Source organism: Colossoma macropomum, unplaced genomic scaffold (assembly GCF_904425465.1).
Source record: "Colossoma macropomum unplaced genomic scaffold, Colossoma_macropomum, whole genome shotgun sequence".
NCBI lineage: Eukaryota > Metazoa > Chordata > Actinopteri > Characiformes > Serrasalmidae > Colossoma > Colossoma macropomum.
Window position 1 is genome coordinate 12870708 of NW_023494792.1, and position 24605 is coordinate 12895312.

At 37.7% G+C, this 24605-nt stretch overlaps 1 protein-coding gene across 2 annotated transcripts; it reads right to left on the bottom strand.

Annotated features, from left to right (window-relative positions):
• Positions 1-332: 332 nt before the first annotated feature.
• cib2 (calcium and integrin binding family member 2) lies at positions 333-24360 on the bottom strand. Of its 2 annotated transcripts, none has more exons than XM_036576056.1 (6): positions 23329-24360; positions 19805-19839; positions 8991-9102; positions 6938-7085; positions 6541-6736; positions 333-1270 (listed from the first exon to the last, which is right to left on the bottom strand). In XM_036576056.1, exons 1-6 carry the CDS (start codon positions 23377-23379, stop codon positions 1249-1251), a joined length of 564 nt encoding a protein of 187 aa, XP_036431949.1. In that variant the 5' UTR covers positions 23380-24360; the 3' UTR covers positions 333-1248. The 2 variants fall into 2 exon arrangements, with proteins under 2 accessions (XP_036431949.1, XP_036431951.1); XM_036576058.1 differs by lacking the exon at positions 23329-24360 and adding an exon at positions 19930-20739.
• Between the last annotated feature and the right edge of the window lie 245 nt (positions 24361-24605).

Here is a 24605-nt window from a genome sequence, read left to right on the forward strand (position 1 = left end):
GATCAATACAAAAGTTCTATGTGTACAACATGATGCATAATATGTATTAAGCCAGAAATTATATCACAAATATTCTTCAGGTTTTTCCTATGAGCAATCCATTGAGGAAATTATCTGCATGATGATATACTTCATTCTTAGATATAAATACTAAAGCTATAGAGAAATTCAGGCTTGGCACTGCAGACTAGAATCAATATTATACAAATTGGACTGTATGTCATTATCACATTCTTCCAATTGGTGCAAAAATACTCAGTCAGCATGAAACAGATGCACACAGTCAACAAACGACAGAAAATTATTTATTCAAAGTTAAGTCAAATGCCCTATATGACATCAAATACTGGAAAAAAGCCTGAAGTTAAGAGACAGGTGAAGCTATCACATGTCACGTTCATACTAGAGAAGGGGAAGAGCACAACAAAAAAACTGTATGGCGGAATATAAGACAAGATGACAGAGCCCTTCGTTCAACTGGAGAACAGTTTGATATGATTGTCGTCATGCTCCAGTCCTATAAGCAGTACGAGAAACAAGATAACCAGACACACCAAAAGCAATTTATAGCAGGGGGCAAACTTAATGCAACTCATGCATTTCATGGAGAAAGATTGCATAGCTGTATAAAAAAAGTTTTTTTTTGACTGTGATGCCAGTGCTGTGCTTTTAGCCCTCTTTTTCTTTCTCTTAATTTTTCACCCTTTCCATCCTCTATATGTCTCTACACTGTGCCATTCTTCTCTTCCTCTTCCATCTTCATCTGTCCACCTCTGCGCCACACATATCTTAATCCTAGGTGAGAGGAGTCATCAGGAGGAGAGTCTGACATAGAGTAATAAGACCATTAGAGCAGTCCATACTCTAGTCTTCCTTAAACACCACACAGGTGCATGGGACACACCAACATAGACCCAAAGCCTCCAGGTGTTTTTTCTTCCATTCTGAAGATCAGAACCAACAGTGGAACTTTTCCAGCAGGAAAAAGTCATGCATTTTGTCTGTATTCCTCTTCCTAAAATGTGCTTCCTCAGAAAAAAAGGTAAATACAGAGCCAAAGAGATCCAAAATCCTGGTTCCCCAAGTGAGCACTGTTTGAAAAGGTCAAGGTGAAAACTCTTCAGAGCTGTAGAGGACAGGCACTACTATGGTCTCTATATTTCCAAGGTTTTCAAGAAGATTTCAAGTTGCAGTCAGGAGCTCCAAAGAAGCGTGACTGAGTAATCTCTCATGAAAAAGAAAGCCCTCTTAGATTCGTATATGGAAGGTGCTGCATCAGAGAAAGGGAAAAAGAGAAGAGGGTGGGGAAAAAAAAAACAGTTTATTAAGAAGAAATACTCCTATTCAGATGTATTTATAAATTTGGCACAGCTATGGCTTTTCTCAAACTAAATAAATCAGAATATTGCTGAAAAATGTGACATAATGTGTTCCAGCACAGTAGCAACAGCACAAAAATGAACAAATCTGTGCTACATTCTGATTTATAACCTTGCAGTAGACCACCATCAATGCTGTCTGAACCTGCAGAAGACTGCAATTGTCCATATGTCTGTCTGCAAGTACAATGGGGTATAAAGACAAATGGACAATGAAAAGTGGAACAGATGGCTTTTGAATACATTTTCCCTTTGCATAGAGAATTATGTTGAAATAACCTGACATAAACACCAGTAAAATACTCAACAAAAGGTACTGCTTATGCTTCTGTGATTTTGTCAGTTAGAACAAGTTCTTAGGCATTCCTTTTGGAGGCTAAGCTAACCTTTTTTGCCATAACTTTGACTGACAAATAATTCATATGCCACAAACAGCACATAAATAAGCAAAAAACACTAACATGTATTACTACTACAGAACATTAAACAAAGCAATTAGACAAGACATTTTAAAATGGCTTCTTCTGCTTTTCTCTAGACTTTGCAATATATTATTTCCCCTTCATCCTTTATTACCCATTATCCACGATGGATGTGTCTGAGCAGCAGGATTCAGTGGAGGTTTTGCCGAAGCACCCGCACACTATGTCTGAACCATCCTGCACTCTCCATTGTGCAATACTTCACAAGCTGTGGCAGATTGAATCTCCAGATCGTTCCACGTATATGTGGCTCTCTCTCTGTCCTAAGCTCTTGGCAGCCACTGCCCACCACACTGCTTCCTCTCCTTAACGACTTTTCCACTGAGAACTTCAGCGCAAACCGTTCAAACAGAGCAGCTCACTGATAAGACTTATAAGGTAACATTGCACCATACGACAACAATGAGAGTGTGAGATACCTGCCTACATGACTCATGGCAGGAAGCAAGCCTGTTCTGAGTAAAATTTAGTTACTTTGGGCTTACAAGGTAGAATTACAGAACAAATCTATGTTATTCTGGATAAATGCTACAACAAGTTCAAAGTATTTTCACAATAACAAATTCTTCTACACAGGCAAGTCTTTAGTGCTGAACGAACCCTTCCAAAGCTAATTAATATAAATATTCAAAATCAAGAGGCCATATCCTACATTTGTCTTGGATTTTATCCCCTCTTCTGCCCAAAGCCTTCAAGAAGCAATCTAGGCTATAACACCACTTATAGCTAAAATATGAATGGTATGGGTTAAACTGTGTTGGGCTGAATATACAGATATATATGTTGGTAACATTATAACATTCTAAACAATTACTTTAAAGCAAGCTGTTTTTTGTGGTTAAGTTCCATATATGTTTTAAATACTGCATCAAATTCTATTGTTTTATTTAAAAAAGGGAGGACTTTTTATGATATGGCCCTTTAACTTCAGTTCATCTAGTTCATTTTTCCCTGGTCATTTTCTTGTGTATCAAAGACTCAGTGCTGGGTTTTTTTGCATTACTCTAAACTGCAGAGCAAAGACATACTAGCCTTCTGTCACTCTCCTTCCCTTTGTGGCAGTGAGGCGCAGCTGTGTAGTCCCAACAGCTTGTAAATGTCGAGCAGAGGAACGGCTGCCCCATAAAATGCATTGGAACGCTTCACAGTCAAATTACAGTAGGACGCATACAGTTCAGGGAGTGCAAGCAAGATGAGCTGGCTTCAAAGATTCAGCACATACTGGTTGATTAAAGAATAAAATGGACTGACTGTTCCATGTTGCTAATTAGGACAGTTCATTATGCAATATCCACAATGTATAACGCATAGGATATACATTTCTTGCAAACACAAGTTTTTAAAAGTTCTGAAAATTTGACTATTTCTGACCTATTCCAAACTATTGCAATAGGCAAGTAAAGCAAAAAAAGAAAAAGAAAAACAACAACAACAACAGGGGAACTGTTTTGAATAATAATCCCATAATCAACAGTGTAAAAATGCCTAAACTATCGGTAAACTGTCCTGTGCTTTCATGATTGCCTAAGTAGGTAACAAATAAAATGCCTCAGGAATGATATGTAGAAAAGTATTATATTGTCACTGCCGAAACAAAATGTCACATCTCCAAAATGGTAACTTTACAGGAGAAATGACACAATGAATTTTCACACAATGAAAAAGGCAGCTGGAGATGCCTTCAGATGGAGATACACAATTTTGTTTCTACAGCAACGACATATGGGCTGTAATATTACAATGATATATGTTGTTGATGTCATAGGAAAATCTCACTCCATTTTTTATATTTTTATTTTGAAATGGCAGCGGCTTTTTACATTGTGTAAACGTTTCATGGTGAGTGCACCAAGAAAAAATGTAGTTATGAGTCCAAAGATAGGACATGGAAGCAGCTAGCAAGCGTATTTCATGACACTGGCAACTGTTATTTTCCGGCATCTAAAGTGATAATTATTATGTCTAGTACTGACATACAGAACAAACATTCCTCCTATCCCTGTTTGTGGCATCCTATTTTTTTATGTTGTTTTATAGATGATCATTTATAGCACTGGTGTTCATAACATACTTACATTATGTACATTATGCATGCATCCCTACAATGTGGCTAAAATTAATGAAAATAAACAGAGACCGTTCAGCCTGGCTACATTTGCATAATACTAACTCAAACTAGTTTTCATACATTATTATAAGATTCACCAGTTTGGGTGAAGTATTTCTAACCACTAGCACTGATTTACAAGTTAAATATCAAATTTCAGTCCATGCCTCGCATTACTCTGCTATTAGAGTCTCTGGTGATAAATGTCCAGTGTGCAGGAAGCAGCTCTGGCAGCCTGTCTGCATTCAAATGAGAGGCCATGGTGGCACTTCAGTGCGGCACTGATGAGGGCAGAGTGCCACTAAAATGATTAACATCACTACTAACCAGGGTAACGTTCTGTGTCCATCAACCATCCAGGGAGAGACACTAATGGGAGACAAAGTCTGATGGACAGGAAAGGAGAAACTGTGCTTCTTCTGCTCAACCTTTCATTCCTTTAACAGTTTATTCCAAAGGCTCTTTTTTCTCTCTCTTACAATATATCTTTCAAGCACAAGATCAAACACTGAAAAATATAATGCACTGAATTTACTTCAAATCTGTACATCAGTTCCACATGAACAACATATATCACATCAACACAATTAATGCCAAAGTAAGAAAACCAAAGACAAAAAATTTGTTGCTGCAATATACTACTATAGTATACACAGTCATATGCAAAAGTTTGAATACCCTCAGTCATGTTATGTTTATTTTCTAAGCGAAAGTTATCACCCCCAAACTTAAATATGGCATTTTCTTGCGAACTTAAGTGCACATTTTTTATTTATTTGCTAAGTTTAATATATTGGAAAGCAATAAAACATAAATTATAAAATGTCCCATAACTTTTACACAGGCCACATTTTAATCTGTACACCTTTTCAACGTGTTAAATTTAGCAAATAAACAGTAACTGTGAATTAAAATGTGCAGAAGTGTTCTCTCTGTGGATGTGTTAACTTATTTTTGCTTAGAAGTCAAAAAAGCATAATTTGACTGGGGCACCCCAACCAAAATGCTAAGGCTGCATATATTCAGTGGCTACTTTATTAGGTACTTTATTAGCCACCACCATGTCAGTGTCACTGCAGTGCTGAAGATGATCCACTAACCAAATAATACCATTTCTGATCCTGTAGGGGTCCTGACTGATGAACCATGCAAAGGGGCACTCACAAATTATGCAGAGAAACGGAGAGACTACAATCTGTAATTGCAGAGCTACATAATGCACCTATATGGTAAGTGGACATGATAAATTGGACAATGAGTGTGGGTACAAGGTAGATGTACCTACTAAAGTGACCAGTGACTTTACAGTTATATGCAAAAACTTGCAACCCCTGATCACCCCTGATCAAATTACATGTTTTTTTTCCCCCCAAAGTAAAAATATACAATATGGCCAAAAGCCCATGAACACCCCATTCTAGTTATTGAGTTCAATATTTCATTACTAATAGATAGCACACAGCCATACAATCTACATAGGCAAACACCGGCAGTAGAACGGGTCATACTAAATAGTTCAGTGACTTTAAACATGGTACTGTTATAAGATGCCACCTTTGTCACAAGTCAGTTTGTGAAATTTCTGCCTTGCTAATTCTCCCCCAGTCAAATATAAGTGCTGTTACTGTGAAATGGAAGCATCTAAGAGCAACAACAGCTCAGCCATGAAGCGGTAGACCACACAAACTCACAGCTGTCTGTGCTGAAGCGCATAGCATGTAAAAATTGCCTATCGTCTGTTGCACCACTCACTATAGAGCTCTAAACTGCCTCTTGAAGTAACATCAGCAAAAGAGCTTCATGAAATCGGTTTCCATGGCCGAGCAGCACACAAGCCTAAGATCACTATGTGCATTGCCAAGTGCCAGCTGGAGGGGTGTAAAGCACACTGCCACTGGACTCTGGAGCAGTGGAAATGTGTTCTCTTGAGTAATGAATCACACTTCACTATCTGGCAGTCTGACGGACGAATCTGGGTTTGGCAGATGTCAGGAGAACACTACCTCCTAGAACGCATAGTACCAACGGTGAAGTTTGGTGGAAGAGGCATAATGGTCTGGGGCTGTTTTTCAGGATTTGGGCTAAGGGAAGACCCTTCCTGTTCCAGCATGACTCTGCACAAACCATAGTCCATAAGACAGGGTTTCGAGGTTGGTGTGGAAAAACTCCAGTGGCCTGCATAGAGCCCTGGCCTCAACCCAACTGAACCTTTGGGATGAACTGGGACAACGACTGTGAGCCAGGCCTTCTCATCCAATATCAGTGAATGACTTCATAAATGCTCTTTTGATTGAATGGGCAGAAATTCCCAGAGACACACTAAAATCTTGTTGAAATCCTTTCCAGAAGAGTGGACGCTGGTTTTGGAATGTGAAGCTCATATAGGTATGATGGTCAGGTGTCCACATACTTATGGCTATATAGTGTAAGCTAACATGTTCTCTACAGGGAGCAAACTTAAATATGATGCCCAAACTTTTGCATACAACCATGTATATGTGGAAATGATATACATATTTGAATCAATTTTTTTCAAAGCACAATATTCAAATCAGTAAGTAACATTCTGTACCTTAAAAAGTCAGGAGCCCTGGAGATCATGTTTTCAAAGTCAGCGAAAGAGAGTTTATTGTCGCCATCCAAGTCAGCCTCCTCAATAGCCTTCTCACACACCAAGTTCACCTCCTCTGGAGTCAGCTCCTCCTTCGTCAGCTTGTTCAGAGTCTTCTCAAGGTCCTCCTTGCAGATGTAATTATCAACATTGAAATCTACAAATGAAACACCATTAGGAGCATGGAGTTAATGTCTGCCTTTTTTTGGTCTCATATAATATAACAGTATCATTATGAAGGGTATGAAATAAATGCAAGTTTATTAGGCCCACTAAAGCCACGACACAGAGCAGTTAAATTTCTATAAGGACATACATTACAAAATTTATATGGGCTAATGAAAGGAGGCTCTGTTACCATATATTTTGAAAGCATAAATGGCTTTTAGCTCTCTAGGGGCCATCTCACTCAGGACCGAAAACATGTCCACAAAATCATTGAAGCTGAGGTTCCCCAGGCCGTCCTCGGAGAAGGACTCCACAATCCTGTTCCGGAATGGGTTTTCCTGTAGAATACGCATTGATAAGACCACTGCAATAAATCTTCAGGTAAAGGCACAGAAAGGGGGAAAACAGATAAGATGTTGGAGTATTGTGCCATTTGTCAGATATTTGTCAGTGTAGGATAATGGATGCTAAATCTTGAGCCTAAAACATTGCAGTATGTAGGCCTATGCCTAGGCACCACTGTATGTATCACTTACAGTGCCTAAGTGTGTGCATAACGGAGCCACTTCTGCTGAGTGGGAAGCGTGTAAAATGCAGAAAGGCTGACTCTCCATGCTGCTGCCCATATATTTCTCTCCCAGTGAACTCTCCAATGGCTGCAAGGAATTTTTATGCCCCACACAATCGGCTGACTCAACAGCTCTGGGTACAGTGCAAATAGTACAAGTAAGAGAGGTCAAATCTATGGTCTAAGCTCTGGCTCTAGTTCTCTATAGCATACCATATACAAGTAGCATTCCCACCTGTCCAGGATTTTCCTGGATTGTCCTGGATTTTAGAGGTCTGTCCAGGAAAAAATGAATTCTATACCTAGATTCAAATTTTTTTATATAGTAGCTTTTGATTCAGCCTGCCAAATAATTACCCTAACCCCACCTCATCACCCAATGAGAGATCAAACACATTTTGTTATTGCATTTGTATTTTCTTTTTAAAACTGCTTTTTTGAATTATTTTAGTAGCATGTTATAAATTACATCTTTACACTGTATAAACATTTGATAATGAAATGGTCCAAATTACTTAATAATAACATAAATTATACATTATACACACACACACACATTTTCTAAACCGCTTATCCTTCTGCGCTGGGGGGGCGATTGTGCTTGTATGAACAGCTAAAACAGCTGAACATAGTGTAGCTGATCTGAGGTCAGAATTAGGTCAGTACAGAAAAAACAGTTTGTAGACTATAATGACAGGTGAACAGCCTTTGGACTTTGTGATGTGTCGTGAATCACTTCACTTTAGCACACAAGGGCTAATTAGCAGCCAGGGAGGAAGGAGAGACTGGTAGAGATTTACGCTTATGAGGTCTAGAAAGACTTTTGGAGACTAGGTGCTGTCAGGGGCTCATCAATTCCAATCTGAGTGGTCTCCATCAGGATTCGCCACCTCTGACAATGATGTTTACTGCCCTTCTGCCCACAAGACATCTTTACAGTGAGGAGCAATTATGTCATCTGCAAGGATACATTATGGTGGCCCTAGCTGAGGTTATAACATGATGAATCTGGCATGGCAGATGGCTTGTGGCAGGTCAAGAAGAGTTTACCAGAAGCTGTGATATTTAGCCAAATTCAGTCTTAGGCTGGATAAACCACAGCCCACAAAGAATGTTTAAAATGACGTCATACAATTTTAAAGAATGATTCAAGGATACAATGTCCTGCACAGAAGCAGAGCCACAAAAGTTTATTTTATTAGCCGACATTACGATGATCTAGTACACTACAAAAATGTACTGGCCAATCCACTTATTTTCGCTACCATAACCAATCCATTTGCAAATAAAGAAGCTTTACCCTAAAATCAGAGGCTTCAAGATTAACCGTATGCCTCTTTACAACCATGGAAAATCAGAAGCTCTAACATAATACGCTGAAACGCATCATCTCATGGAGTGTTAACTTTCACAAGCTCAGTGGTGTAATCTGCCCTTCCTCCCACGGGCTGTGCTTTGTCATATAAACAGCAAAGCCAGGCTGCCCATTAAAAACCAATTTCACACTATAAAAGCAAGTGTCTATTAGATTTGATATCAAATCTAAAGTGCAGTCACGGTCATCAAACAAGTGTCTTGGTGTTTTAACAAGGGTAACACATTTTTTATGGCGTGCACTTGTTGAGCTAAATGCAATACTGGTTGTTATCCCAAACTGTGTTACAGGTCATTTTACCTTCAGTTCTGGCATGTTGACTATGAGAGCTAAAGGGATTTTAACATCAGGATCGTCTGTGTAGTCCATAGGAACTAAATGTGGAGCCAGTTCATGGAATCTTCCATGTAACCTGGAAAGAACAGAACTATAGGTTACTATATTTTTCATTTTCTGTACATTCAAACTGCCACCTTCTATTTACCTAGACAAAGAAATAACCAAGGCTTAAATATCTGAACACATGCAACTGAAAGTAAGTCACAAAAGAAATAATACAGGTAATATACAATGACATACAGGAGCAAGAATGTGAGAGCTAGTTAGGTTGTCATAAATTCATAAGGTCCTGTTTAAAGGCCAGTCATGTCTTGCAACAATGTATCTTGGATCTTAATCAACTGAGTCTGCTTAACTGTCATGTCTTTCTAATCGTTAAAAGTGCCTAATTGTTATTTTGATACAGACAGTAATGTGCCTAGGAATTGCCAAATCCATAACAATCTACAGTACACATATACAATTTATTGATTTGTGAATCGATCTTCTAATGCTGTATATACAGGAACAATTATGCTTTATATTTGGAAGCAGATGTCTCATGGATAGCTGTGAAAAATGCACTTCTCATACATTTCAGAAATTCAATTATCAATGACCCCAACCTAATATAATATATCACTGGGCAAGGGGGAATATAATAATGCGCTTGGCCAAAGAGGCAGATTTCACAAGGCTATTTTGTCCATTTCCACCACAGAGAGACTTGGAGACCTTCCAGAGAGTTGTGGTTTGATGACTCATTCTGAGCATGGCAGGCAGCGAGAAAGAGAGGCTTCTACTTTAATGAGATAGGAAAAACATATATTGGCACAAAAATGTTTCTTAAGAATCAAGGCTGTCAGGATATGCAAGCACAAGCAGGCATGTACATTCACCCACACACATCCTCACACCATGCGAGAATCGACAGCGTGCAAAACTGTCAGACTTGTGTGGCCAAGAAAACTGCAGCATGTAACCTAAATCGAGGCTAATCAATGTGAAACTCTGGTGCTTTGAGGCTCTACAAATTGACAATGTTGATGCCTGAAACAAACCAAAAGGCACGTGGAGAAGGTGTGTCACAGTAATTGATTCCATTTGGTGGACTGGAAAATTACATTAAATCAGTTCCACGCCCCCATGCCCTCCTACCCCATTAAATCCTGCCCGTTCAAGGCCTTACACTGTTGCCATGGCAGCTTTATCTTTTCAAGCCATTCATCAGTGAGCACAACAATATGGTATGTCAATGGTACGTCAGATTGCAGGCAATTCCGAGTAAATCTTTGAATTAATGGTTTCTTCAAGGCCGATTTTGCTTTAGTACCTGAGGCATAAATTCCAGACACATAAAATATGAAGTAATCAAAACTATAGTGATCTACGTATTGTTTATACATTATTTAACCTGAATTACCAAAGAACTGGGCTCCCCAAAGTGTGGACTGCGAGCCAAAGTTGGCCCGTGTTGATTCATGTTGATTTGGCCTGCCAAATAATTACCCTAACCTCACCCTCTCACCAAATAATAGAACAAACATTTTTCTATACATTTATTGCATTCTTATTTTCTTTTTGATTTTTTTTTAAGTAAATTTTAAGTATTTTACTAGCAAAAGTATAGTGTAATGCTATACATTTAATAAAACTCTTTTTTAAACTTTCTTTGCTTTTATAATGTTTTGTCTTTTGGGCCCTCAGTCTGCCACAAACACTGCACTTTGTCCCACAAGACAAGAACACCTTCCATAGAGAGAGGTAATGGACTTCAGGCAATAGTTTGTTGAAAAATCAGATGTATACAATTTTCTCCTTACTTTAAAAATAGCCGATCAGTCAAGACATGTTTGGTGTCTAAAACTGGCTTCTTAAGATTTGCACTGGAGCTATAATGCTAATGTAGCAAACAAGTGTTACATGGTTATGACCACCACTTAGCATCATACAAACAGCACACCTAACTCATCACACTTTTATCTCAAATTGCATCAAATAGAGTTATATGACAAGGCATTATCTGTAAAAACTGACAAAGGTGCATCATATAGCTAAAAACAGTAGTAGTCTGAATTTTGTCCAGTTTTACAGATAACAGTATGTTAAATACTGTCAGAAATCACACAGGCAAGTCTATTTAGGAGTACTTAACATCTAAACACTGTTTGAGGCAGGTTTGTGATGATGTAGCCATGCAGTTTGCATGATGCTTATTTGGTGGGGTATGAGCTTTAACCTCTTAGCTAGACTTGCAGCTCCAGTGCAAAATTAAAGAAGCTAACTTTATTTGCCAAGCATGTCTTGGCAGATCAGTTACATTTGGAGTAAGGGGAAATGTTGTGTAAATGAGATTTTTTGCTGAACTCTTGCTTTAAATGCATCTTCTGGAACCAAATTAAGATGGTAGAGAAAGATGACAACCCATAATGATTGGTGATAACCCTTTGCTAACCCTGCACAATAGTGTCACACAGTGTGGTAGCATGGGGGCTGGACAGGAGGAAGAGTATGTTTTATGAAGGTCATAAAATACAGGACTCCATTAGGTTGGGAGGTGATTGTCCATTTTGTTTCCTGTGCTCCACTGGCCCTGTTATCAAACCCAATCTCAATGTCATTTGTGGAGGGATGATTCATCCACATGAATCAAGGGAGGCTTCTCTTTTCTTGCATAAGAGCTAGGTAGCTGGAAATACTGCTAAAGAATCTCATTACTGGTAACCATCAATAAAACGAAAGCTAAGAAAACCATAACTTATCAAGGGATGCTTGCATGTTCTGTGGATAGCATACCACAGTGTGGCATTTTCTACATGCTTCCAGTCACATAAAATGTTGACTAATCAAAACCCCAGTGATTTAAATTCAAGAATTCTCATGTGCTAACCTTATGCTGCCCTAGTTTTCTGAAATTAGCTCTAGGATTTCACAATGCAACACAACCTTTAGCACATGGCTATTGCAGAGCAAAGAAAATATGGTTTGGTGCAGTATGGTATACCTACATACCCTTCTCTTATTGTGCCCCAGAGCTTAAATGCAGCTGTGTGTTAAACAGGAAAGCATGATGAAGCTTCAAAAGATCACACAGGGTGCTTTGGTGCATAACAGTGCTCTCCATGGATGGCTCCATATGAGGAGCAATGAAAGAAGCGTGTGATGCAGCGCTCTGAAGACAGGAGATAAAAGCCTGTAATGGTTCAGTGCTGAGGAATAACCTCAAGCTTTAGTGGCCATTAGCAGCTAATATATTAAACATCTCATTAACCCCCACTCCTCGGAAATAAATGCAACCTATTTTCACAAGCAGACACTTAGCTAGTTCAGTATGCAGGCAGCCATGATTATTCTAATATATTTTTAAAAACATTGATTGTAATTTCTGTTCACATAACTTTAATTGGGAAAGGTCATGTGTCATCAGCATATTCTACTGTATGCAATAAGGGATCACTTGGCCTCTACACTGTTAATTATCTTTACCAATGAAAGTATGATCCATGTCTGTGCATAATATTTTGGACTCCCACATGCTGTCTCATCACAAAAAGTCCATGACCCAACATGAGTCACGTGGGGATTTTAGAACAGCAAACTTGATGCCATTACATTAGCTGAAGTCTACTGTCACAGTTTCTCCATCAAGATGTGTATTATGGTGCCATTTCAATTGATAAAGATTAAAGATCACTCAGGTGATCTACAACCCCATTTCCAAAAACATTGGGATGCTTTGAAAAATGTAAATAAAAACAAAATGCAATGATGTGCAAATCATTTAAATCCTATATTTCACTGAAAATGCTTCAAAGACAACATGTAAAATGTTGAAACTGAGAAATTTTATTGTTTTTTGAAAAATATATGCCCATTTTGAATTTGATGCCAGCAACACATTCCAAAAAAGTTAGGAGGGGGTCAACAAAAGGCTGGCAAAGTTGTGTAATGCTGAAAAAAACACCTGGTGGTTAATTGGCAACAGGTCAATAACATGATTGGGTATAAAATGAGCATCCCAGAGGGGCTGAGTCTTTCAGAAGTAAAGACGAGGAGGGGTTCACCACTCTGTGAAAGACTGCACAATCAAATAGTGCAACAATTCAAGACTAACATTTCTCAACATAAAATAGCAAAGAACTTTTGCTTTTCATCATCTACAGTGCATAATATCATTAAAAGATTCAGAGAATCTGGAGAAATCTTTGTATGTAAGGGACAAGGCCAAAAACCAGTATTGGCTGGCCATGATCTTTGGGCCCTCAGGCGCACTGCATTAAAAACAGACATTAGTGGAAATCACTGCATGGGCTCAGAAACACTTCTGAAAAACACTGTCTATGAAAACAGTTCAGTGCTACATCCACCAATGATAATTAAAACTCTTAAACGCAAAGAAGAAACCATATATAAACAGGATCCAGAAACACTGCCACCTTCTCTGGGCCCGAGCTCATTTTAAATGGACTGAGGGGAAGTGGAAAAGTGTCCTGTGGTCTGACAAATCAAAATTTGAATTTCTTTTTATAAATCATGGACATTGTGTCCTCCGGGCTAAAGACCACTCGGCTTGTTATCAGTGCACAGTTCAAATGCCAGTATTCATAATGGTATAGGGGTGCATTAGTGCACATGGCATGGCTGACTGGCACATCGGTGAAGGCACCATTAATGCTGAATGATACACACATGTTTAGGCAACATATGCTGCCATCCAGACGACGTCTATTACAGGGAAGGCCTTTCTTATTTCAGCAAAAAATTATTTTCAAAAATGTTTTTTTTTACATTTTGCACAGCGTCCCAACTTTTTTGGAAATGGGGATGTATAAGTAGGGAAGGAAAAGTCAAGCACATCCATTATCAACATCTGCAGTGATATAGTGGCTGCAGTTATGCTAGTCCTCTCTGTATGTGGCTTAGGTTTTTAAAGTCTGAATTACAGAGAAGCTTCCATATAACTGTCCATCATAGCTCCAGTAAAAGGTCACATAACTGCTAATCTGAAAACTAGGCTAAATCTTGTGCATGATGCACTTGGATCATATCATACTATTAGTTTCTTGTTTCATTGTCCTGTCAACGTGTTAAATCATCCACCTCTCACATAGTGCTGGAAAATGCCATCCTATGGAATCCAATACACCAGGATTAATTAACTAGAAGGTCTAGTCAAGTCTAGGCCAAACTCCAGTGCATAATCAGGACAACAGAGAGGATCATTGGATGTAGTTTGACAATGCTTCAGGACATTTACAACAGCAGGGTGATGAAGCATACCGGCAAAATAACAGCTGACCCCTCTCATCCTGGAGATCAACTCTTCCAGCCACTTCCCTGTGGTAGAAGATTCAGGGCCATCAAAGCCAGCACAGCCAAACATGCTAACAGGTCTCAACCACAGTGGACACTTTACACTTTAAACTTAAACTGAACCAACAAACCATACAGTATTACAGTATAACTCCTCCTGTAGCATAACGCTTATTTGCTCTACTGTAAAAGAATTTTTTTTAACAAATGTTCACATCACCCTGTAACATTTTGTATATAGTTTTTCTACTATATTTTATAGTACACGTCTATTTGACCTGCATACGTGCAGACATTCATATATGTACAGATATCCACACATTTCATTTGTACATTTCCTGAGCTCCGTTCACATTGGCTGTTTTTATTATTATTCTTTTTTCTTTATTCTATTTATTGTATATTATTTTACTTAGTTTGATATTTGTTAACAGTATGTTTACTTGTCTGGTCTGTTTAGTATGTAACATGTCATACATGTGTGCACTCACCAAGACAAATTCCTTGTATGTTTTACATACTTCGTGAAGTAAAGTGATTCTGATTCTGATTGTGATTCTAACTAAAACAAGAGTGATGAAAATCCATGAAGTTTGATCCTTGGCAGCAAAAGGTGACAGAGCAAAGGTAAAGAACTTTAAGAGAAGAATATTCAAGAAAATCCATTCTTGAAGAACGTAACATCACTATCCAAATAGAACCCTGTATCTCCATTTTTTGTTATTTTTAACTTCTCTTTTTCTTTTTCAAAAAAGCCAATTTTCACTGTGTCAAATTTCATGAACAGGCCAACTGAAATGATCCAAACTAACTTACAATAGAATGCTGTTACATTAACTTATGTCAGTCAAAGTTACGTTTGTCCTTCTGTAAAGTTATTTTAGGAGGTTTTGTTCCGACAGTGACAATAAAAACTTTCTGTTTATTATTTTCAAAGAAGACATGAATGCACATCAATTGTTTTTCGGGTTGAGCTAGTTCATGTGAAACGTGTAAAATGTGTCTGTGGCAACCTAAAAGAGGGAAATGATTTAACCATCTAAAATAAGGTAAAATTTCCCTGCAGAAAAACCAAGTGGAATGCAATGTATTTTTAAAAGTTTCACTTTCAATGAGAAAATATGACCAGCACGTTTTAGTACAGCAGTGAAAATGTCCTGCCAGTGACTCAGACAGGGGGGAAGTACCACAGTTTCAGCTCAGCAAATCAGAGTCCAGCGTTGCGCTTCTTTATGACTGTAATTGGGTCATTTGACTGTAACCCAACGCTCTGCCTCATTCCCCTGTATCTGCTTTTAATTTCTTTGAGTAGTCACTTGATCTTCGAACAACGCCGATTAACAGCATATCCTGAAACCTGAGAGCAGTATGTCAATTCCATTAGAAAATAAAGCGAGCAATTTGTTTTATGTATGTCTTCCCGTTGCATCTAGGATAAGGATGGATTGCAGCCAGAAAAACAAACAACTCAAGAAGCACTACTGCCTCTCATGGCCTAATCTTGCTGCTCAACCATGAATGAAAGGGAATGAAGGCAGTATGTTTCAGAGCTTACACAAGGCTTTGTGTGGGGGCTGGAGGTTTGGGATGCCTGCCCCTAATCAGAAGATTGGGTTCCGGGTCTGTCAAAAGGGCTGCAAAGTGATCCGTGCCCAGGTGAGAAGACCAACTCAAAGGTTAAAGGGTTTCAGGGAAAACAGAACCACTCTTCTCAGAATACCAAAACATAGCCTTTCTACAACATTCTAGTATAGTGCATTCCCAAAACTGAAATCCACTGAGAACAGCACTGAATTTAATTCTAAAAACATATGAAGTATATACCAAAGTAAAGTCATTAACATACTTCATCTCAAAAGTTTTCAAAACATGTCTAAAATGGTACCACATAGTCAACTGATAACTGACTTATGTTTCAACACAATTATAAATGTTAGATTTTTGACATGTTTTGATGATACAGCAAACAAAAAAACTATAAGAGAAACAGCTATATTGTGAGAAAGCTCTGCCTTGACTCTCATAAGCTATAATTAATGAATGTTTAGGTCTAGATTCTGTAAATAACTGAGTCAATAACTCTGACAGAAATGACACAGAAAGAGGAAGGTAAGAAAGCCAAGTCAATAAGAGCAATATAAAATAAAACCAAGAAACCAAAATTGCTCTAAAGTTTGTGTTGCCTCCTTCTAGAGAACAAATAACACTAATCAAGTACTGTAAGTAAGCACTGCCAACTGCAGTCAACTACTAACTAAGGAATTGACTGAAAGTGATCCAAGGTTACATGTCAACACAATCTTGGGGCTGTCAGATAAAACAATTGAGAAATAACACACTTTCATTGTCTCAACCTCCCAGTCATGCTGTTGATTACTAATATAAATGTTAGACAAATGGGAAAAATATAAATGTTCATCTGGAAAATTTGCAACTTCACAAGCTGAGACTACCATGTTGAACTGCACCAAGGAGTAAACTATACAGTTTATATTAATTTATGAATTTGCTCATAACCACAGTAATTAATCCAGAACACAGCTTACAGCTCATTTTAATTATGATAAAACTACTGAAAAACTAGTGAAACAACTGTATGTGACTAATGAAGTACAACAGAACGCAGAATTTCAAAATAACACCACCACCATGAAGGATATCCATCAACAGCAAAAGTCCACTTCTGGAGAGCAGCCACAGATCCCAATAGGGCCTGGCAGAGAAGTGAAGGATTAGTTCTACGGGCCCTAGATCTCATTGTTCTGGTTGATAAATCTGGGACCTATCCAAATAGAAAGCCATCGGTACAGCTGAGCTGGCTGAGTCTCAACAGCAGTGCTGCAATTGGGCCAAGAACACTGCATCTACACAGCAAAAGCTGTAGGCACAGGGAGGGCTGAATGTTTGTGTATTTGCAATGACACAATGGCTTGTAACTGAGACAATATCATGTTAGTGGTTCAGCCAATTACACACATTGCTGCCTGGCCTTCTCCAGGGGAAGATTTTAATAGAAGCACATGGAAGAAAAAAAAATAATAAAAAAAAACAAAACAAAAAAAAACCAGAAAGACTTGGATATAAATTGTGACTGGCTAGGATGTAATCTCACTGTTCCCCTTTACTAGGACACAGTTATTCTCAGTCTTGAACAAAATGCATTCCTGAAGACTTTTTTTAGATGCTGCATGGGGCAATACTTTCAGTTTATTTCTAAATACATGCAACACTCAGGCTTTGTAGTTTATCTGTTAATTTTCCCGTTAGAAAAGTGTAATTCTGTAACAGGACATACAAATAGGTTAATGAAAAATCGGTAGACCGCAACCAAATTGAAGCAAGTAATAAGTAATAACAGCCTTTCAACTCATGACATTCATAGACACTTCATTTCTATGGTAATCTGAACAAATAAATAAAAAGCATAAGCTATTTCCTAAATATACCATTTCAATAAGATTTAACATCGGGAAATATAATTGAAACAAGACCCGAATAGGCCCCAAAACACCAGAACAGGGTTGTTCCTAACCAGAGCAGGTGTGGCAGGCATGTAGGCACACATTGCTGTTTCCACTAGGTTATGATCAATAGGTCTAAACAGTAAATCCTTGTCAAAGCAACTGACAATGTAGCCATTTGATCAGCCCAGCTCCAAAGAGCAGCTAGAAATGTAACGGAGGAATCCATTGTTGTGGGCTATGGAAGGTAAACATGTACGTACATTATTGTGTACTGAAATATCAAAGTGAGGTTAACTTGGAGATTCTGATAACAAAACATCAGTGGTCTGAATTCTAGCAAAGATCAATGATTAGGACTGTTTCCTCTCAGCAGTTACTGGGTAAGCATTGCATTGAGGTTTTGCGTAATTTTAATATCACAATTACTATTGTAAACACACATTACATTCTGCAAAACAATACTAGAGGCGTACAGGAGTACAGAACTGAATGGTATATGGTAAAACTATAGTAAACTAGGCATATAACTACCACAATGTCATTGCTACTACCTATAACACTCTACAGACAACTATAACAACACTAATAACAATGTGCCCATTCACTGACTCTCATCTCTCATAACTACACTCTACAGATATGACAACTATTACACTACATATAACAACCTACTAAGTCACAGACAACTATAACATTACACAGCACTCGTCTACTGATTCGCTACTACACCTCTTATAACTACAATCTATAGGTAACTATAACACATCACACTCCAACTCTTCTACCTACAGTCTACAGATAATTATAGCACTACCCACAATAAAAATCTGCTGATTCACTGACTTTATCCCTTCTAACCACACTCTACAGATAAATATAACACAACACCAACCTACTGATTCACTTACTTCAGCTCTTAACTTCACTCTATAGCTAACTATAACACTAGACGTGGGTAATATAGCAAAATGTAATATTACCACACTTCAGATTTTTTTTTTCACAATACACCATGTCACAATATTTACTACACATTTTAAAAATACTATCAAAATACTATAAAAACAATCAATACAACACTATTTCACACACTGTGCTGCAGTAAATCAAATTAAACAGGACTACTTTTACTCTATTTTTAATGAAACATGCAGTTGGGAAGTGATTTTTAAGTACTGATGATATCCACAATATTGTCAGAAAAGCATACTGTGACACACTGTGATGTAATTTACCATAATAATGTTACATACTGTCACACTGCCCAGCTCTGCACTAGACATGAAAAACCTACTGATTCACAGACTCCACTCTTATAATTACACTCTACATATAACTATAACACTACACACAGTGATTTACTGATATAATGACTCAATGTCTTAAAAATACACATATGACTATAACACTACGGACAACAACCTACTGATTCACTGACTCCATTTCTTATACCTACACATTTAACTGTAACACTAAACACAAAATCAACCTGCTGATTAAATGTCTCCATGTCATATAACTACACTCTACAGGCAACTATAACACCACACACAACAACCTACTGATTCACTGACCACACCTATTACTGTAAATATACACAATATCAAAACCACACAAATCTACAAATCATGGTTAGTATCTCACTCTCATATTTTGACCAATATATTTAAACTATACATACACATTAAATGTTCTTTTAATTAAGTACTGCATATTTTTGTTAATGTTGTAGAATTGGAAACAATGTTTTTAGTTTGTAGAGACTTCTGGTAATTCTGAGGATACAGTAAACTGTTAAAAATGGACAGCAACTCCCAGAATTAATTGCAACATACAATACCATACTGTAATTAATAAAACAGTACATTATTGCAAATGTTTACTGTCAAATTACAGCAACTCTTCAAAGTGTAGACAATGTATTTGCATGAGATAGAACCTAACTAAAATGCAAGATTCTTCATACTTTTACCCACTTTAATGACAGTGACATCATGCAAATCCAGACTTACAACTCACCGAAGGATTTCCTTGCGTGTGAAAAACGTGCAGTCCTGCAAGGACAGAGAAAACATTTAATTTATAATATTTGAATACTGTCTGTAGAAACAGTATTTTTATAGACACCTTGACTGATCTCTAACCTGTGTTAACTATGTAGTTAAGCTGAGTTTTGCATCTATATTGCATTACTGCACACAGGTGAACACACAAGTCCATTGTTACCTCAGGGCATTTTGTCTATGGACACAGCAAGGTTTAATGTTTCACTCAGACGATGATGCTGCGTCTGAGAACCACTATCTATCATGTACATGTGATATGAGACCATGCAATATTATCAGGGGGAATGGCTGTATCTATCTGCATGCTACGTCTGTCTGCACGCTATACAGCACTGCTGTCCTCAGTCCTGAGGTTGCGTTCTTACCTCATACCCACACAATGTAGCAGTGCCAACGTGAGCGGACAGTTTTATTAGCTAGTAATTCATCTCTCCTTTATGATGTTTACCCTGCTTTCGCCTGCACACTTGGAAAAAAAGAAAACACATCCCTGAAATCACCGGAGACGCTGGAGAGGGAGCACTTTAAGAATTTATGGGCATTAGGCTTTGAATATTGTTAATTGCTCATTAATTTGAAATATTAGGCCTTGAATGTGTGTGATGTGAGGTACGGCCACACAGCTAAGAATTATTAGCACCCTGGATAGACGACAGAGTGCTTAATTATTGCCAGAGACAGAACACGGCCCACATATCCAATAATAAATATATGCTCAGAGCAGAAAATGGCTGTTTGGTAAAAGGCATCATTTCTCATAATCCTCCCATGCAGGCATGGTCTGAATACCACTTTGAGTTTCATAGGTCTGTAAAACATAAAATATTTTTCAATAGTGCAAGTTACATAACTGTACAGATTATGTAATCTGACAATAAAAGAATACAATCAGCTCAGTCAACCAAAACATCCAAATGACCTTTAAATTGTTACCATGATGTTGACAGCAGCACTAAAATTAATTTAAAAAAAGGTGCAAAATATGCCAACAGTAATAGTAACCAACTAGAAGCAAAAGAAACAATTTCATGACATGCTGAAGAGTGGTTATGTAACTAAGGAAGACTTGGCTGATGAAGTATGACTGACAAAGTAATCCTTATTCAGACAAATGGTCAAGCACCACTAGTCCAAGAACTGGCTGAGGTTGATTATAGACCATGAAGGACAGAAGAGATAGATGTTGACATTAGTCATTTTTCTACCTACAATTAGCTTGAGATGTTTAAAGACATGCTTCAAGAGGTCCATGGTCCTTGACACCTCATTTTAGGATACGTTTCGTTACTGTCTCATTTACTAGAGCAACTGTGTCATATTTCCCCAATCATCTTGATTTTTCCAGTTTAAAGTTTTATTCCTTCAAGCAACAGAACAATGAGAACAGTAGTAGTGGATATATACAGAAATTACCATAAAGGCTGTACTGACTGAAAAAAAAAAAAAAACAAGAACAGCATTTCAAGGCTTCCTCTCAGATTGGCTTGGTATTAATAATTAACTGAATGGCTTTAAAACTTCAATAGGCCAAGATGATGTTTCTCCAGTACACAACACAACAGATCATTGTTACAATGGACAAAAGCAAGTCTTTCTTGCATGTTAATACACAAAGGCAAGCATACTCTGCTCAGCGAAACTATATTTCCATCCATAGGATATGTTGCAGTCCAGTTATTGCATTGATTAATACATAAAACAAAGGAGCCAAACAGAACACACAACAAAACTCTACACATATGTAACTAGGATATGGGTAAAGTTACAGGAGACAAAAAAGGTGTCAGTTAACTTGTTAGGAATTTCTTTCATTACAGGTGATGTTATTGTGCACTGTGTTTAAAATGCTTAAGACACAAGATGAATAACTTTGTCAACTCTTTCCTTCCTGCCTGAACAGCCAAGTCCCCAGAATTAACACCATAGTGTTACATTAAAGCCTACAGTGTTCACTGAAGTCCTGCTGGACAAAAAATAACTGTAAAAATTGAATACTACATTACACTCTTTAAAAAGATGGTTCTTCAAGGGTTCTATATAGAACTATGAACACTCAAAGAACCCTTTGCATGATTATAAGATTCTTTGTATCATGAAAGCGTTCTTCAGACTGATGGAGAATGTGCTGTAGATGGTTTGATATAGAACCTTTTTGAAAAGGGTTCTATATAGCACCAAAAAGGGTTCTTCTATTGTTACAAGCTTCACATCGTAACAATAGAAGAACCCTTTTTATAAAACCATTTTCTTTACCAAAGAACCCTTGAAAAAACATATTTTTAAGAGTGTATGGCTGGGTATGGTTAAAATTTGGCTAGATTTTGATGCCTTTCCTAAGGTGGGTGTGGCTTAAACCAGAAATGAGTGACAGGTGCTGAAAGTGGGTGTACTTTCTGAATACAATGGACTGCTGACTAATCAATAAGTGCTGATGTAATAACATGCTTGCAGAATGTATTTTAGACAGCCCATTGTTGAAATTGCATATTCTACTTTGTAAGAGTTCCTTCAACACTGTAAATATTAATTTAATAGTGGAGATTTTGCTCTCAATGCTTTCCTGCACACATTCTAAAGTTTTCGGTTTAACCTTTCTTTTTCTTTAGAGCCAAGAGTCTGCTTCTGCCAGCCTACTAGGAGTGTCTTGTGTCACAGACAGTGATAACTGATAGAAATACCTTGAGAAAGGAAGACAGAGCTGTATCCTCTTGGGTCATGAATGACTTTACATCCACCCCGTTTTAATTATTTGCCACAGGATGAACTGATGCTTTGTTATCATTACCTGACCTTTGCATGTTTAGAAATTACTTGACATTCATTTGTAGCCTACATGTAGCTTGTTTTTGAGAATGGCATATTGAATGCTTTACAGAAAAATTAAAAGATGCCTCATGCAAAAGCCTTACCAATACTGGTAAGTCCACTATTAATAACATATTTTCTGTGCAGGATAAGAGAAATTCTGTATTGATTTTTTAGCAATTTTTCAAAGACAGTTTCATGGTGTTGCATCACACTGACATTACATGATTAATTTTGCAATAAATAAGCTTATTTTTGTGATCAGAAACCATACCCTGCAGAGAATAGCAATATAAGCAATAGTAGTGCGTCCTGAAGTACTGCCTTTGATTCATTAAAATGAATCAATCAATTTTCCATTCTCAAGTACAGTGGAGTCTACAGCTATAACCACAAAGACATTATAGACATCAACAGGGAGCAGGTATCTAACAATGGCTGTTCATCTAAATGGCTGTGAGAGTGATGGGTTTTCACAGTTCATGTTACTTTCATAAAGTAACATGAACTGTGAAAACCCATCACTCTCACAGCCATTTAGATGAACAGCCATTGTTAGATACCTGCTCCCCGTTTTCCTTGATTACTGAGATGGTAAAGAGTTCTCTCAGCTGGCTTTCACTAAGCCTAATGACTAATAGGAATGGGAAAATATGTGTAAAAATCTCTTACCTGATAGGCGTCTAGCTGTTCATCAGTAAATATCGTTTGCTTATTACCCATCTTAGTCGAGTGATTTTCCTCTTGTACAGATGCATCACATTGGAAGTTCGAGGACTCCTCTCTTTTCTAGGCATTTATGGCATGTATACGGTGTGGCCAGACGAGAAAACTGTGACCACGCATAGAATTTCAGAGCCCCGACTTACTTATGGATGTTTGTAATGTAGACAACGCTCTCCATTAACACTCTCCATAAATACTTGAGTGCAACGTGATCGACGTTCCCTCCGCTACGCAAGTGTAGAGGTTCATGAATAGCACAATGCCCTAACAGCCCGCGGACTCACTCCTGTTTCAGCACCCACTGCTGATCACCGCCGCTAGCTCTGCCACTTTAGCATTGACAGTGAAGAACTGCAGGGAGAGACACTCCCACGGTGGTGCCACTAGGGGGCGCCGCTCATTAGTGTAAGATAGAAGGGTCAGATAATACAAGCAGTTAACGCCTTGGAGTCGAAATAGAGTTGCGCTGACAGTCCTGAGCTGATGTGACAGTTCACCTGATAGTCTTTCAGTTCAGTAACATTAAATACAAAGTAAACAAATAACATCCGTTGATCAATATCAAAACGCTCGTGTGGATCTAAATGTAACGTTATTACTTTAGGATCTGGACTCAAGTGTACTATTTTTAACACAACTTACATTACTACTCAAGATGAAATGTGATTACATTTGTACTTTCCTCAGTATTTTTAAATCATATTACTTTTTGCTTAAAGTATATTTGTGAGGAATGTAATTTACTTTTTATCCGGCTTAATAAAGAAATTAATTAATGAATTAAAGAACATAAAGAAATTAAACACAAAAAAGAAATGAGTAACCAAATGACTGAATTGTAGCCGAATAACATGTAAAATCAACTTTTCTCAGTATTGTCAAATCATAATACTTTTTGCTTAAAGCATATTTGTGAGGAAAGTATAGTTTATTTTTTATTCGTCTGCAATTCAGTCACCAACATTTGGTAACTCAAACAAAAAAGAGAGCCTAAGTTCCAGTTCCTGGGCTGAAACATGACAGACATAACCTACCTAGTTCCACTGCAGGTTCTGTAGCTAAGCTAAGTTACTCAAAGTACTGTTTTTTGACCTGGTACATTCGTACATCTACGTTACGTATTTTATTATAAAAATACCTTTACTTAAGTCACTATGTTACTATTGAAGTAACTATATTTTTACTTGATTCTCAAATAGTATAATAGCCTCTTAGCGTCTTCA